Source organism: Heliconius melpomene, chromosome 19 (genome assembly GCF_056956725.1).
Source record: "Heliconius melpomene rosina isolate 202511_hmr_F chromosome 19, ASM5695672v1, whole genome shotgun sequence".
NCBI lineage: Eukaryota > Metazoa > Arthropoda > Insecta > Lepidoptera > Nymphalidae > Heliconius > Heliconius melpomene.
This window is the reverse complement of record NC_140407.1, coordinates 12,777,772-12,795,513: the sequence shown is the minus strand read 5'-3', so window position 1 is coordinate 12,795,513 and position 17,742 is coordinate 12,777,772. Positions and strand designations below refer to the sequence as shown.

Genomic DNA, 17,742 nt, shown 5'->3' with positions numbered 1-17,742 from the left:
TGGGTGGAACCATTGCTGTCATTGGATTATATTTAAGTTACCTGTGCTAATATTTTTCTTTGCACTATTCGAATAATTTTGTCAATTATAAAAAAAGGTTTCAAATATCCAAGTTTATTAATAAAATCAAATAATTATATTCTGCTTATACGAAGTAAATTCAAGAAAAGTTACTTGAGATAAAATAGAAAAAATAAATAAAGCCTACAAAATAAACCTGGCTCTTACGCTCAAGGGATTTTGAACGGATTAAAGAGAAGTAAATAATAAACTGAAAAAAAGTTATAAGGGAAACAATAATATTTTTTAATTAAGAGCAAAAAAGTAATATTTCTATATTCATGTTTATGATTAAGGGAATCATCCTATGTGATGGGCTCAAAAAATAGTTTTTTTTTCTTAAATTGCTTTCTTAAACAGATGTATTAAGATGAGTTTTATTTTCAAATATCGATGTTTAAAACGTTGTATTCTTAGCCTTATTGAAACTGAACAGATTAACATACAGCGTGTGTTTTCGGTGGCAAGCTGTAATCACGCTAACTGTCTGGACTCTGGACCTTTAACGTGCGAAGAGGACGTCTTGTATGTAGATAGATGAATGTTATTTGTATAACGATTAACGAAAAGTTACAGATAATATCGTAGTGGACAAAATAAAAATACGGATTGCTCGAATATTAAGATCCTCACTTTTTTTGAGAATCCTCTCTCCCTTTTTTGAGATAACTTGAATAATATTAAGGATTTCTTGTCTTTCTATATAAGAGTGATTTTTGAGTGTATTATTATAATAATACATTATAAAAGTATTTAAATACAAGCTACCGTACCGTAGGTACCGTAGCAGAAGTTATATTATACGTGTCGACTCTTGATAAGGTTTCAAGAAACACATTGTAGCAAATGTTGACATCACTAGAGTAAAACGTCAAAGTCTGCTTGTTTCTGATTTTCGTATTTTATTGTGACATGACAACTTGACAAGTGACAACTGGATGCGGTAACCTGTAACAACAACTGAACTAACAAAATTTGTCGGGCTTGTTTAATATTATTATTAGGTTTATTCGGAAAATTAATGAAATGCCACACAATTAGGAATACTATGTATTGTTATAAATTCTATTTACACTATAAAAATATTCACGACATTCTTAATCTATTCATGTATAATTGTATTTTTGCTTAAAATGTGGTCCATAATAATTTTGTTTCTGTTATCAGTAATAGCTTATTTCATAACTGATGAGTTAATACCTAAATTGAAAAATCTTTTTATTACCGCTGGTTTATTTGGAATTGATCTTTGTAAAGTAAGCAAAGAAAAAATGTGAGTATAATTCAAATAACTAGCAAATTCGTACGTCTGTATTTTACTAATTTACTTATGTTTTTTTTGTAAAATTCTGTTTTATTTGAAATATTTTCTCTCAGTACTTTTTTATTCTTCTCTAAAGAAATGTTAATTTCAAGATTTAGTTTCTATAAAAATGTAATCGATAATATACAATTCAGTCTTCAATTTTGAACTTGTAACTAACAAATTCGGTTGACAGCCAATATTACCATGATGATTGAACTTAATCTTAAAAAATAAACTTGATCATCAACATTTTAGACCAGAAGCAATAGGTGTTATATCAGGATGTGTGTTTTTGGTGACAATATTTTTATTTATACCAATAGCATTTGGAAATGGGCTGATGGATAGAGGAAATTTCCCACATAATGAGGTAATAATAATTTAAAAATATCAAAGCTGCCAACTAATGTAACAGATTGTGATTGTACCATTGATTTTGAAAAGAGCAACTGTTGAGTTTCTTGCCGGCTCTTCTCAGCAGAACTGCCTTCTGAACCGGTGGTAGCTTTTTGTTCATATGTTCATTCGACGATTCAAAAGTGCTTATTATAAGTTTATTTGAATAAAGAATATTTTGAATTTGAATTTGAATATTATTTATATTATTTTAAAGATATATAAGCATTAATATTATAATATCATTACAAAGTCTTAAGGTTTTTTTAAAAAGTCTCTTTCATTAATTTCATTATAGCATAGAAAATTATCTAGAAAAAACAATTTAAATTTATTATTTTTAAGTTTGCAGAGTTGCTGGCAGCATTATTATCAATATGTTGCATGCTACTCTTGGGATTTGCAGATGATGTGTTGAATCTAAAATGGAGATATAAATTGTTGCTTCCAACTATAGCATCTCTACCTTTACTTGTTGTTTATTATGTAAATTTTAACTCAACTACCTTTATTGTGCCTATACCTTTGCGGCAGTTTTTTGGAGGCTCTGTTAATATTGGTATGTATACAACTATACATTTTTCACTATATTAGTAAATTAAAATGCCAAATTTCTTATATCCTGCACATAGAAGGTAGGTATAGGACCTTAGGGTTAACACATTCTCTTCTCTACCTTCAGCCTATTATTTCAGATTTGCTTGTTCATTGAAGAACAGACAACTAAATTTACTTGTTACCAGAGTGGAGAATAATTTATTCCCAGTCCTATTTACAGTTACACTCTGTGCTACTGCACCACAACAATTTTAATGTACATTATGTAAAACATTTTGTAATAGCATTATAATTATTTCAGGATTTTTATATTATATCTACATGGGGATGTTAGCAGTCTTCTGCACTAATGCTATTAACATTTTGGCCGGTATCAATGGTCTTGAAGTTGGCCAATCAGTTGTTATAGCACTGTCTATAATCATTTTTGACATAATTGAATTACAAGGTGATCAGTTTAAAGCACACAGCTTTTCATTGCACATAATGATACCATACCTGGCAACAACATTGGCCCTATTAAAACATAATTGGTAAGAAATATTGTAGAGATTCATTTTTTTTCCCTTAGTGCCTCTTAAGCTCTAGGTTCTAAGAACCTACAGCCAAGACTGGTGTTCTACATTCTGTTACAATCAAAATCTGTTGAGTGGAGGATCTTATGTAGTCTTGTCTGTGTAGGCAATTAAAAATTTCCCCTGAGTGGCAATCAAGCCCACAACCTTCACATATACAGTTATATATTATATGACAATGACTTTAATTTTTTTAAATTAAAATAAATTTAAAAATCAATAAAATCTTCATACATTTTTTATATTTCAGGTATCCCTCAAAAGTCTTTGTTGGAGATACATTTTGCTATGTATCAGGTATGACTTTTGCTGTTGTTGCAATTCTCAGCCACTTCAGTAAAACTGTTTTATTGTTCTTCTTGCCACAAATAATCAATTTTATTTACTCAGTACCACAACTTTTTCATATGATACCTTGCCCTAGACACAGATTACCTAAATATAGTGCTGAAACTGATTTACTCTATCCCAGTAAAACTATAATTTTAAGAAAAGATATAAATTTTCTTAATAAATCTATAATATCTCTTCTAAAGGCAATTAGACTAATTGACATAGTAGAAGATAGTGATACCATAATTATGAATAATATGACTTTACTAAATTTATTTTTAATAAAATTAGGACCAATCAGAGAAGTTCAATTAACTATGTATTTGTTATTATTTCAACTAGTTTGTACTTGTATAGCCTTTTTAATAAGATATCCTATGGCTTCTTACTTTTATGACCTTAAATAATTTTTATTTGAGTTTTTTTGTTCTCCTTAATCTTGTAAGGGAAATGAAGGCTAAAATAAAATATTGTAATTACAATTGTTAGGCAAATATTTTTTTAAATATTAAGAAAAATATCAATATAAATAAATTATATTTTATTTTTAAATTATGTGTTTTAATTATTCATAATTAAATTTACTAGCCTTATATGTAGCAATTAATATTTATTCAATCCTTGCCTCTCACAGCTGTGTTTAACTACAGCCTTGTAGTATATATATAAAAAATTTTGTAAGAAGGTTGATTATTAGCAAGGCAACATGTTAAGTAAAATTGATTACATTATCTTATGAACATTATTGTTATATCACTATATAAAAGTAGCTACCTATTCAAACCATTGTAATAATCATTACATATTTATTAAGTCACTAACAAGTCTTTCATATGCATATTCTCTTGAATTTGTGTTCTATAAAGTTGAAGTAAAATGAGACATGATTTCACCAGTAAAAAATAAAACCCACATTAAAATAGAAAAAATGGTATTAAATGCACACACTTAACACAATGTCAAATATTTTAATTATTTTTCACTGGAGTGTATTATATAATTATTTTATTTACAATAATTTAAAATATATCACACAGATTTTATATATATTTGGGAATATTTTATGAGAATGGTAAACTTATATTTAACCAAAATATTTTTATATTATTTAGTTTCCATATTTTCATAACACAAAATTTTTGTTAGTGTAAATTCCTTTGTTGCAAGAGTAATTTATTTAGCTTAAGGTACTCATAAAGCATTTATTCAATTTAGGCAACTATAAAGTTAATTTTGCGTTAGTAATATATGCTTTTTGTTAAGAGCTAATTTAACCAAATATCATATAGTATGTTGTCTTCAGTATCATTTTCATTAATGACTCTTAGTGTCTTCAGAGTTTGTAAATAAAAAGTCAGTTCAGAAGTAACAACTCCATGTTGAGGGCTGCCATTAGCAACTATATTCATTTTATTTAGCTGCTCTCGTAATTTATCTTTGAAGTTATCATGAACTTTCATATAAATATTACGTATTTGTTCTAATGGCAGAATATCAATCAGGGCTTCATGTAATTTTACTAAATGTTTAGATATATTACGGAATGTTTGTGAAGGAACTGGAGGTTTGGCTTCCCAACCAACTAATTGAGAAGTAAGCATATTACTGACTATTATACAAATTTTGCTTTCAATTTCTTTTTTGTGGCCAGCAATATCACTTTCTATGCTTTTAAAGCCAGTTAAAGATAATTCTTTGGAGTGCAGTTTCTCTAATAATTTCATAATTAAAGGTAATAGCCATAAAATAACTTGCAGTGACCTTGACACTAGAGCCAAATTTGATGTTGATATAGTTTTTAACCCAGCACTTTGTATAGCACCTGCACCTAAAACTAACTGACAGCATCGAGAATTGAATAATCGAATAAGCTCCAACATGCAATGTACTAAATATTGAACAATGTCTGGAGATTGTTTAGTTGCATCACAATATTCTAACAATATTTTTATTAATAGTTGAACTGTAGCAACAACGGCATAGTTTTCAGAATCAATTATTAAGTATTTTCCATCAGGTTTCCCACTTTCATATTCCAATAATAGAGGTATTTCGTTAGAGACACTTATTTTATTAATGACACTTTGTAATTCATATGGTAGATCTGCCATTTTCCACCTTTCAGTATTGAGTGCAACTGTTAGTTGGGATCTGCGTTCAGAATGCAAATTTTGGATATATTTCATAGCAAAACTTCTTAATGCTAATTTCATTGCATTACTGTTATGACCTGTAATATTTGCACATTCTTTAGAGAAGTGTTCTATTAAGTCTGACAATTTAGATAATTGCGATAGATCTGTCAATGCAAATTCTTTATCAGTCTTAGTTACTATGAGATTGGCACATCTTTCATTGCTATAGTCAGAGAGAGAAATAATTAATTTTTTAACCTTTTCTTCTACAAGTAACCATTCTTCTTGTGACCAAAATTCTTCATTATCATTTCCAGCTATGTCACCCATTTGGCTTATGTCTAATACTATGTTACCAATAGATAAGATTCTTTTAAATAAAATAACTAAATTTGGTGTCACTTTCTGAAGAAATATAATTCCTTCATTACATAGTAACCATGTATCTGTATTGGAGCCCCTCAAAACAATTTCGTTACTGCCATCTCTTTCTGAAATAATCTCTATTACACACTGTTTAATAGTAGCCTGTATTGAAGTCATTGCCTCTGTTTTAAAAATGTCCAAGAAGTCAAATTCCTTTAATCGTAAAATTCCTGACACAATGGAAACTAATTTATCTCTGTCTGGAAGTTCAGAGTAATCTTTAAGAGGCCTATTAAGGTCGGTTACAATGAATCTTAGAAATTCATTATTTAGCATTTTATGAATTAGTCTTTTCATTTCAGTTAGTTGGGGAGATAGGTGACGGAATGCTTGAATTCCTGAAAGCTGAGTACATAATACTTTCTGAGTTGAGCTTATTAAATCTAATGCAGCAACATAGTCAGATGTACTAAGGAGAAGCTGGATCATGGGTTGAGTTTGTTGCACTGTTCCCATTAATTTTAACAGATCATGCACATTATTAAGGTTTTGATTAATTCTCGTTAAGCTTATTAATTTCAGTGGATTTTCACTAAGGTTTTCTTTCACATTTTTTATATCTTTTCTAGTATTTTGAACTGTACTAAGAGCTTTGGCCATTTGGTCCATAATAGTATCATGAGAAAGCATTGCATGAAAAAAGGCATCTGATTTTTGGGCAACCTGCTTTGATATCTTCATTTCTATTACATCAAGGTATGTGCTCAATGTTTCTTGTAATGCTCTAATAGTACAGTTTATATCATTAGTATTTGAAAGTCCAGGAAAGACTTTGCAAAATACTTTTGGATCATTTAATGCTAAAGTCTGTTCATAAAAAATTTTAGGTACTTCACATACTGTTTCTACAATAGGTGTCTTAACTTTACTTGAAATATTTTCTTTTAGCTGACAATGTCTCCTATATTTTTTTGATATTTTTTTACAATATGATTCAAAATGCAATAATTTTATCTCAGGTAAATATGGACTAGAGTAGATTTCAATTTTATCTACAAAACCATCACCCCAAGTTTTAGTAAAAAAATTGCTTTGCTTGCCTCTGTTAGGATCATTCAATACAGCAGGAAGATTTTGTGATGAGGAGTAAAACGTCCAACCCTCTGATGCATCATTTTTATACAAGTGATATTGCCTTACATGATATTTAAATCCAGCTCTCCGTAAGTCTCCAAACTGTAGTGCTGAACATATTCCATTTTGTCCATATTGACATAATATAATACTGCCTTCTTTAATGCTATGTTTTTCTTGAATATGCCTAAAATATGAAAAAAGATAAAAATTACAAAAATCCTTTATTAACTTATACAGTTAATTTATGTAATTGATATTAAGAGATTTATAATTACTAAAATATAATATATTATATTATATTGTAAATTATTTCGTAACTACGCCTAAGGTAGATTGAGAATTTTGAAATTAACGACAAAAAGGTAGGATAGATTTAATAAAATTAACCTTTCGAGTTCCGTGGCAGAGTTGAACAGCAGGTTTGGGCAATGGACACAGTTTTGCCATATTGGCGTCCTTTTTGTGACACTCTTGTCCTCCATAACATTTTTCTTTTAACAAGGAGTACAAATTCTATTCATAATTTTAAATATCATCTGAATATTAAAATAAGATAAACAAAAAAATACATGGTATTGATAATGATTCCATAGGCCGTCAATTTGACATTCCTTATAGATTGACACTAATATTTTCAATGAATACTAGTGACAAGGACAACTGACAATTGACATTTGGCTTATTTTTTTTATTTTAGGATTTGGCAAAAGTACTATTTAACGCCTATCTCCTGTACAAGACAATATCCTGTAATGAATTTTTATTCATTCAACAAACAATATCTAATAAAGATTTAAAGGAAAAAACAGTCAGCATCATTACCCTTTGGGTATATGTGTTCTGTGAATATCATTATATAAAGTAAAAGTTATGACTTTCAAAATTATTTATAAAAAGACAAACAACGAACAAATAATACAAGCAACAAAAAAAGCTAAAATTTTTTTTTAAATTTAAATTACGGTAGCTCGGATTCCATGGGATTGGGTAAATGCACAGAACGGTAAATGTGTTCTCTGGTCGGATCTTTTACTTTTGGGTATATGACATATGTATTCTGTGGTAATGTGATTCTGTGCTCTGAAGCTGAAAAATTGACAAACGATTTTTATTTTATTCCTCTCGTTTGTCTACGGGTCTGCGTATAGTGTTTTATTTTCTGTTCCTAGGAAAGTAAACGATTAAGCATTTATTAGAATTATTTCTGACAATTGCATTTAGTAAATCTTTTCTTACGAAATGAGTCGCGAAAAAAGGGAAGGTGATTATCCTGTAGAATTAGAAGCTCAATTTATCATGAGATTGCCTGAAGAACCGGGGAAGGTTTTAAGTGAATTAATAAAGTCTGGTGAAAATTTCAAAAATCGGTTTTCAATTCAGATCCATGATGATATGCGACATGGAGAAGTAAGACTTGATCATTGGCTATTATATGCTAAAATAGTAGATTTGCCTACAATTATTGAGTCATGGAAAAGTATCGATAGAAAAAGCTTGTATAAGTGTGCGGATATTTGTCAAATGATGTTATGTAAAGAAGAATTAGATCCTATTGTAGAAGAGGAATCTCCTACAAAAAATAAAAGAAAAGATCCCTTAAAAGTGGATAAAAAATATCTTTGGCCTCATGGCATTACACCACCGACAAAAAATGTTCGAAAACGACGATTTCGTAAGACATTAAGAAAAAAATGTACAGAGGCTCCTGAAATAGAAAAAGAAGTAAAGAGGTTATTAAGAGCAGATAATGAGGCTGTAAGCGTTACGTGGGAAGTAGTTACCGAGGATGAAGGAAGCACTTCTAAGAGTAATGAATCAGTTGCAACAATTCCAAAGGTAAAAAATAGAAAGGAACCCCTTAAAACAAATGTGTCAAAAACAAATCAAGCTTCAAAAGTAGAAGATATATTTGGAGGTGCCCTAAGTGACAGTGATATTGAAGATGATAATGTAAATATTGATGAACCTGCTGATGAATCTTTACTTGATACTAATTCCACAAATGCATTATATGATATTAAGGGATATAATTTGCCAACTCAGTTTCAATCTGATATGTTCAATCCACCTAAAAAAAAATCAGTTGCATATAAAGGCAATACTTCTCATGAAAAAGACCGTAAACACAGTAATTATCAGGTTGACTTGTCTAAGAATCCAGGTTCTGGCGGTTCTTATGACATACAAAGACTACAGGAACTTGCGACTGATCTAGAGGAACTAAAACAAAGAAAGCAAAAAACTCAACTTGAAATATCTGGAATGGAAAATATGACATTAAAACAAAGATTTCAAGAGGTCTTAAAATCTATTAATACAGAAATTATGGTCAAAGAAAAGGAATATCAGAGTCTGAAATTACAATTCAAATAGATTAATCCTAAGTTAATGATGTTGATTAATATTAATTTTCAAATAAATTATTCATAAATTATCACTTTTTTTTTTTAATTTTTCAATAAACCTACCTTCCCCACAGCTATGTGGAATTAATGAAATCTTATCTAGAAATTAAAACTGGAGTTCCTCAGGGATCAGTACTGGGTCCGGTGTTGTACATCCTCTGCACAGCAGACTTACCAGTAACAGATGGTGTAACTACTGCCGATGGCACGGCAATCTTGGCTAGCAGCTCAGATCCTGTGGTGGCTTCTGAGATGCTACAACAGGGACTGGACAGTGAATCCTTATGGCTGAACCAATGCAAATAAAAGCTAATGTTACAAAATCTGTACACATCACCTTTGCCCTTAGAAAAGGCGACTGTCCTCCCATACAGCTAAATCAAACCATTCTGCCAGATACAGATAGAGTAAAATACCTGGGAATGCACTTGGATAGGCACTTGATGTCATCTAAAGAGTAAAAGAGATGAACTCAACATCCGATACAAGAATCTCAAATTATTGATTGGACGGAACAGTATATTATCAATATAATAAATTGCTGATTTATAAAACAATCCTTAAGCCTGTATGACTCGACATACAACTGTGGGGCAGTTGTAGCAATTTTAATATCTTAATACTGCAAAGAATACAGAATATAATACTCAGATTTATATGTCAAGTACCATGCCTTGTTACCAATGCCGAAATACATAAATAAAATAAAAAAAATAAAAATATTTATTTTTAGTTTGACATATTATACAGCTACATAGAAAGTACTGAGACCAACCTAGTAAGTAACTAGTATAATACTAGTACTTGTAACAGGAGGCCCCGCTCTTCCATAACACTTCATACATTCATTATGGAAACAAAAACAAAAATAAATGGGATATAATTATAGCTACTTTACAATACAAAATATATAGAAAACAAACAATAATAATAAATAACTAAATTTATGTATATTGATCAATTTAAGCTAAAACGTGTGCATGTGTTTGTCTGTTCGTGGGTGGTGTGTGGTTGGGTATGTGTGTATGTGTGTGTGTGTGTGTTTGAATGTTGTGTGTGTGTGTGTGTGTTAATATTATGTTTATTGCATTATATAAACACTTCGACTGGTTTGCAAAATGATGGTTACCAAATTTAGTTTTCATAAGAGGAGTATAAGCTGGGACATACCTCCTTTTGTTAGGTTGCTCCAGGTTGTTTGAAAAATTACAGCTCTGTGAACCTTCAAAGCACAATTTAATATATATAGCTTTCGTACAGACAACAAGTCGCAGCTAGAGTATATACTCTCTGTACAAAATCTAAAAGCACATCACATCTGCTAAAAGTACTGAATGTAACTGATTGGTGATTGCAAATAAATTGTTTGATACTGTAAGTAAACCAATTTAATTTCCTAATAATTCTATAATAATAATAAACATGAAGCAGATTAACATTGTGATAAATAACAATGTATTTCTTTTATTTCTAGGTAATTAAATATTTTAATGTTAATATGCCAAAATTACTCTCATGCTCTCAATAATAAAGTAGATATTATAAAAATAGTGAATAAATTTGCCTTTTTTTTTAGTTACTTATTTGAATAAATTTATGTACAAACAACCTATGTATATTTCATGTTTGATGGTGTCAAGAAGAGGCTCAGGCATATACAATAGTATTACACAAGACAGAGACAGATGTACAATAGGGACAAGAAACAAAGTCAAACTTGCAATGCCTAGTTAAGTATTGCATCCAAAAAGTTAATAAATCTGCTATGGTCATAGAATAGGGTGTCCATAATAAAATTCTGTAATGTTTTCTTTCTTACTAACAAGTAAATTTGTTTTAGAAATATTTATTGGATAACATTTAAGGAATTAATATCAATTGAATGAATCTCATTTAGAATAGCTGTAGATGTAATAAATAATAATTAAATTGTAACATTGACATTGACAACAGCAATTTTTGAGTTACTGGAAGGCAGCCGGTGAGGCGGTGGTTGCTTTATGTTGATTCATTTCAATCATGCTTATAAAAGTTTATTTAAATCAGGAATATTTCGAATTGGAATTTGTGATTCATTCATTTTTGATTTAATTTCCGAAATACAATGTTAGGAACCGAAGGTATCTTTTAATTAATTCCTTGACCAACTTTTAGTCGATATGGTGTACGGGCAAATAATAAAGGGGCAAAGTAATTATTTTTACATTATACACTGTTTTGGCTTCGCTGGGAATATATAAATCTGCAAATCAAACAGTCGGCTGTTAGTCCGTGTGATCCCGGCCTAGAATAGGATCACCCTGGTACTGATGGTGTCGTAAGAGGCGACTAAAGTACGTGTGGTAGAGTCACGTCGCCAGCAATGGCAACACGTTTGGGCAGACTCGACCGGATCATTACCACCCCCGGCATTTAAAACCGGCGTTAAGTAGTGGCTTTATGCCACTGCGTTTCGCATTAGGTAATGCCGGGCTCCGGAGCCCAACCCCCACCCCTCCCTGGAATATGAAAGCGGCACATAAAGAGAATCTACCCCAGGAGGGTACCAGCACCTCCGGTGCTGGAGAATCCCTCCCTGAGTCCTCAAGCTCAGGCTGCCCTTCGAATTCTGGGGAGGGCAACGTACCGCGCACAAGACCAAATTGCAAACAAGGCAAACGAGACGTACGCCCCACGGCAACCCCTACCACACTAAACGTGGACTTTTCCAATATCAGGGGTCTTCACTCCAATCTGAATGCCGTCCACTACCATCTTGAGCCGGCACGGCCGGCCTTGTTATTTCTGACGGAGACTCAAATTGTCCGACCGAGCGACACAGCCTACCTCCAATACCCCGGCTATAAAATAGAACACAACTTTATGCCTCATGCCGGGGTCGCTGTGTACGTAAGGGAGGACCTGAGTTTCCGTCGTCTTGCTAATCTTGAAGGTCGGGACCTGTCGACTATCTGGCTCCGTGTTGACTCGGACGATCGAACCCGAGTCTACGCATGCCTTTACAGGTCCCACAGTGGCAATGCGGAAACGGATCGGCTCATGGAGCACATGCAATCGGCCATCGACGATATGCTCTCACAGATCCCCTCTGCTGAGGTCGTGATACTTGGCGATTTTAACGCGCACAATGCCAGTTGGCTTGGATCACGCACCACCGACCACGCTGGGAGGGCCGTTTTTGACCTTGCTACGGCGAATGGATTGTCCCAATTGGTCGAGTCGCTTACGCGACTCCCGGACGTGGACAACCACAATGCCTCCTTATTGGACCTTCTGCTGACTTCGCACCCGGAACAGTACCAGGTGGTCGTCGATGCTCCTTTGGGGTCTTCTGACCACTGCCTGGTACGGAGTGTCGTGCCCGTTCAGCGCGGCAGTCGCAGAACACCCGCAACTCGTCGCGTTTGGCACTACAAGTCAGCAGATTGGGATGGGATGCGTACATTTTACTCATCTTATCCCTGGGGACCGGTTTGCTTCTCTTCTGATGATCCTAGTACCTGTGCCGCTGCTGTTGCCGACGTGGTTCTGCAGGGCATGGAACTTTACATTCCTAGCACTGTAGTGCCCATCGGTGGCAAGTCACAGCCTTGGTTTGATACGTCTTGCAAACTTGCTGCCCTTAGCAAACGCGAGGCATATCAAATCTGGGCCGAGGCACTGGTTACTAAGGATCCGAAGGTGAAAGCCTCAAAAAGAGAGTATAACCGGGCCTCTAGGTCCTTTAAGCGGCAAATTGCCAAAGCAAGGTCCCAGCATATCGCCAAAATCGGCGAGAAGATTGAGAGCTACCCGTCCGGAACTCACCAGTTTTGGGCGCTCTCAAAGGCGGCACTCGGCAACTTCAGCCAGCCTTCGCTTCCGCCTTTACGCAAGGGGAATGACATCTTGGTCCATACGGCGAAGGAGAAAGCCGATCTCCTGGGCGCTCTCTTTGCCTCGAACTCGACTTTGGATGACCAAGGATCAACGCCACCGACCATCCCGCGGTGCCAGAGCTCAATGCCTGAGGTTAAGTTCAACCAAAAAGCTGTAAGGCGAGCTCTGTCCTCTTTGGACATCCATAAGTCGAGCGGACCAGATGGCATCTCCCCCTTAGTGCTTCGTTCTTGTGCTCCTGAGCTGACACCGGTGCTAACGCGTTTGTTTCGGCACTCTTACTCAGTCGGCGTAGTCCCAGATTCATGGAAGAGCGCTCTTATCCACCCGATCCCGAAGAAGGGCGATGGATCCGATCCATCTAACTACAGGCCTATTGCCATCACCTCCCTACTCTCAAAAGTCATGGAGAGCATCATCAATAGCCAGCTCTTGGTTTATCTAGAGGATCACCGATTGATTAATGACCGTCAATATGGCTTCCGCCATGGTCGCTCAACCGGTGATCTTCTGGTTTACCTTACCCACCGTTGGGCTGCGGCTATTGAAAGCAAGGGAGAGGCCCTGGCAGTTAGTTTGGACATGGCGAAGGCCTTTGATCGAGTGTGGCATGGAGCGCTCCTTGCCAAACTTCCATCCTATGGGCTTCCCGAGAACTTATGCAGGTGGATCGCCAACTTTCTCACTGGGCGCAGCATCAAGGTCGTTGTCGACGGTTTTTGCTCCAATCATATGCCCGTGAACGCTGGCGTTCCCCAAGGCTGCGTGCTGTCCCCCACGCTGTATCTTCTGCATATCAATGACATGCTGGAAGATTCTAGCATTCATTGCTATGCAGATGACAGCACGGTGGACGCTGTTTACTCCGGCCGCGCAAGTCTTTCTCGGGAAAACGCTGAACAGTACCGAAATAAACTTGTGTCTTCTGTTGAGGCGTCCCTCGAGATTGTCTCTTCATGGGGTGAAAAGAACCTGGTCCAATTTAACCCCCTGAAGACACAGGTTTGCATATTGGGCCTTAATGTTTCGAGTGACTGCCAGTATCGCGATCATCTGGAAAGCAAGGCCAAGTTGGCCTCGAAGAAACTGGGGGTCATCAATAGAGCGAGACGGTACTTCACGCCAAAACACCGATTGGCCCTATATAGGGCCCAGGTTCGGCCACACATGGAGTACTGTTCTCATCTCTGGGCTGGTGCACCCCAGTATCAGCTTGACCCATTTGATCGCATACAACGTAGAGCTGTTCGAATCATTAAGGACCCAGTAAGCTGTGAAAGGCTTGACACTTTGGCTCTGCGTAGAAACGTCTCCTCGCTGTGCGTTCTCTATCGCATTTTTCATGGTGAGTGTTCTGAAGAACTGTTCGACCTGTTACCTGCCGCCGAATTTTCCAACCGCACAGTACGTCACAAACTTAAATACCATCCACACCACCTGGATACGTGGCACTCCACTACTGTGCGGTTTCGTAGAAATTTCCTTCCACGCGCCACCGAACTGTGGAATGGCCTACCCGCGGCAGTGTTTCCAGGTCGGTACGATATGGGTACCTTCAAAAAGCGCGTCTATCTGCACCTTAAAGGCCGGCAACGCACCTGTAGCTCCTCCGGTGCTGCACGGGGTCGTGGGCGGCGGTGATCATCATCAGGTGACCCGAACGCTCGTTTGCCTTGTCTTTCTTCCATAAAAAAAAAAAAAATCTATTAAACGATTTTTTATCGAAAAGGATGTCTATATTCATTAACTATATTTATTTATCCACCATTTATGGACCGATTACAAAACTCAATAATAAAAAATTTTCAAAGAGCGTTCTTTCCCATTACCACCAAATCAGGATACTATAGGTACGTACCCATTAATAAAATTCCGGAAATTGCATGTTGAGAACTTAACGACGCGCTTTGCGTCGACACTAGACCGAAAATATTAAATATTTTATTTCCTCGAGTGGGTGAATCGAACCCACAACCTCTGCGCCACGACTGGCCTCAATTACCTATCATATTATAATTTATTATAATAATCATATATTTGTTTTTTTTATACATAATATGTTTTAGTTTATTAAAGTTATATTGAGAAATTTCCATTTATTGAAATTTCTTTCTCTTAAAATTGTTAGTAGATTTATAAGCCGTCGTGATTTTTAAATTCGAGTATATTATAGTTATTATAGGTTTACCTATTAATAGGCTATAGCTTCATATGTGTAGGTGTTGTTTCCTAGCAACTAAAAAAGAAACAAATATCCATTTAACATCAAAAAAAAAGTTTTGTTTGATTTTTAAATTAATATGTCTGTACCTGATTTAGCCGAGGATATAGTAAAATCACATACAAATGATATGATTGATGATAATTCTCGTACTATAATTACCATCGGCAGCAAATCTGCGGTGAGTAGAGTTCAATTTAATTTCGCATAATATTTATAGACTAGGTTATGGTTACGGCTTTGCTCCCGTGGTCAAATGAAAATAACTACCTAAGTACTCGAGTCTGATAAATTCTAAGTGCGCGAGTGAACGTAGTGACGGTGGATTACTTTCATAGAAACGATCTAACGTTAATCTTAGCTAACAGATCTAAAGCTATAAAGCTTAGCTTTGCTCGATAAATGAACCAAATCCAATACTTTTTCAATCCAAACCAGTTGGTATGTATTTACCTCCTGAGAATAAGGCATTCAACCAAACAAACTTTTCAAATAAGTATAGAAAAATATACATGTTACGTAGAACCAACTTTTTAAGCTACCTCTACTGTTTTAGGGGAAATCAAATTTATTACACAACTTTTTAGAAAAATCTGATGTGCCCAAAGAAACACTCGTTCTGGAATATTCTTTTGGTAGAAAATCTTCTCAAAAACAAACAATAGAAAGAGTTATTTGTCATGTGTGGGAATACGGAGGCAGATTAGAAATGTTACGGAACGTATTGCCATCGATACCACAACAAGGAACATGTTATTATTGTATAGTGTTAGATTTAAGTAAGATAAAAGCCTTATGGACCACAATGGAAACATGCGTCAAAACAATGAAAGACACTTATGCAGATAAATCAATACTTCCTGAATTAATTATTATTGGAGGAAAATATGATTTATTTAAAAATTATGGTATGTTGGAATTGTTTTTTTAGTATTGTCTAGCTCTACTTACTGTGGTAGTGTGGTGGTGTGCAAGGTTTAATGAAAATATGTCGTGTATTTAAATATTGGGTATATAGGTAATATATGAAAACAGTTAGTATTTTTATCTGCAGATAAGAAAATGTTATTTAATAAAAAATGGCCAAACTTTCTTGATTTTAGCGTTGAAATCATCTTTTTATATATAAGTTTTTTAAAATGAACCATCTTTATTGTTTGAAGGTCACGGACCACTCACCCTGTCTCACCGCAACACTAAATATTTAAAAAAAACCTTAAAAGCTATCATGTTTCTCATTTCAGATAGCGAAATAAGAAAACACATATGTACAACTATAAGAAGTTTCGCTTTAGTATACAATGCGAGTATATTTTTTTATTCATCTAAAGAAGCTCAATTAGTAAGGAGAGCAAAGGAGATATTTCATGATATTGGTTTCGGAAATGGAACTGCTCTTAAAGAAAAAAATATAAACTATAATAAGCCATTATTGATAGCAAAAGGTACAGATAGTTGGGACAGCATTGGATTGCCAGCCTGTACAATAGAACAGGTGCAGATTTATGCTCTTATTATTTTTCATCTTTAATACAAAGGCAAACTATTATTTATTTTATGTTTATATTTAAACGAAAATTTCTGAGACCTACGTAGAATTTTTCCTATATGGAACACCGCGTTCGAACCATCCCGCGTTTATTTTACTGGAACAGGGAAACAATAATTTATTTAACGTCACACTTACAGTAACAGTATTTATTTACAGTCTACTCCACTTTGAAAAGTAAAATTAGTATTATTATTCTGTTTTTTTAACACACTAAAGAAAGAGAAATACTTTTTATAGAAAACTTATGAAAATTTAATATATGTAGTAGATAATATATGATCCTTTAATAATTTCAGATAAGGGATCGTCATTATACTCGCATAGTCCCGGAGACAGAAGTGAAACAAGAAGTTAAATCTCTTCCACGAAGCCATCCAGAACCAATATTGGATTCATTGGCATCACTAAAATATGAAGAACTTCGAAATATGGAAACATATGATCCATGTATTGATGATTATTTGATTTTGTTACAATAAGTGAAATACAGTCCTGCAAAACTACTGAATTGTATTTTAATGAACAATTAAAAGTTAATACTTTTAATTGTTAACTTCCTAACTCGATATTATTAAAACCTCAAATAATGTTAAATTAATTTAATTTTCATTTATTTTCAAATAAATTCATCAACTGTAAATAAAATAAATATTCCAAAAAACGAAGCATTGCGTGTTGAGTGGCGGAACTCAACGCCGCCTTTTGAATAATATATATTTATTGATCGCGAGTGATACTTTTAGGGTAGCTAAATATATTTCTCGTTATTATTGAGAGATTTGTATCAGATCAGATTAAAAAATCCCATTAAGTATACCC

The 17,742-nt window shown here is 34.2% G+C and overlaps 4 protein-coding genes across 6 annotated transcripts; 3 read left to right on the top strand and 1 right to left on the bottom strand.

Moving 5' to 3' along the window:
* Window positions 1–960: 960 nt before the first annotated feature.
* Window positions 961–6,350, top strand: Alg7 (Alg7 dolichyl-phosphate N-acetylglucosaminephosphotransferase). Its single transcript, XM_085203167.1, has 5 exons — window positions 961–1,333; window positions 1,622–1,736; window positions 2,108–2,321; window positions 2,622–2,853; window positions 3,146–6,350. The coding sequence occupies exons 1-5, from the start codon at window positions 1,194–1,196 to the stop codon at window positions 3,633–3,635; spliced, it is 1,191 nt and encodes a 396-aa protein (XP_085059293.1). The 5' UTR covers window positions 961–1,193; the 3' UTR covers window positions 3,636–6,350.
* scat (VPS54 subunit of GARP complex scat) lies at window positions 4,143–7,513 on the bottom strand. The gene is made up of 2 exons (XM_085203163.1): window positions 7,254–7,513; window positions 4,143–7,050 (listed from the first exon to the last, which is right to left on the bottom strand). Exons 1-2 carry the CDS (start codon window positions 7,346–7,348, stop codon window positions 4,494–4,496), a joined length of 2,652 nt encoding a protein of 883 aa, XP_085059289.1. The 5' UTR covers window positions 7,349–7,513; the 3' UTR covers window positions 4,143–4,493.
* Window positions 7,514–7,905: 392 nt separating this feature from the next.
* On the top strand, window positions 7,906–9,303 carry LOC146528830 (uncharacterized). Its single transcript, XM_085203168.1, has one exon. The coding sequence runs from the start codon at window positions 8,106–8,108 to the stop codon at window positions 9,237–9,239; it is 1,134 nt and encodes a 377-aa protein (XP_085059294.1). The 5' UTR covers window positions 7,906–8,105; the 3' UTR covers window positions 9,240–9,303.
* Window positions 9,304–10,867: 1,564 nt separating this feature from the next.
* Window positions 10,868–17,420, top strand: LOC146528829 (cytoplasmic dynein 2 light intermediate chain 1). Of its 3 annotated transcripts, none has more exons than XM_085203169.1 (5): window positions 10,868–11,000; window positions 15,470–15,552; window positions 15,928–16,279; window positions 16,616–16,866; window positions 17,220–17,420. In XM_085203169.1, the coding sequence occupies exons 1-5, from the start codon at window positions 10,868–10,870 to the stop codon at window positions 17,400–17,402; spliced, it is 1,002 nt and encodes a 333-aa protein (XP_085059295.1). In that variant the 3' UTR covers window positions 17,403–17,420. The 3 variants fall into 3 exon arrangements, with proteins under 3 accessions (XP_085059295.1, XP_085059297.1, XP_085059296.1); XM_085203171.1 differs by lacking the exon at window positions 10,868–11,000 and adding an exon at window positions 14,863–15,000; XM_085203170.1 differs by lacking the exon at window positions 10,868–11,000 and having other exon boundaries at window positions 15,316–15,552.
* The last annotated feature ends 322 nt before the right edge of the window (window positions 17,421–17,742 follow it).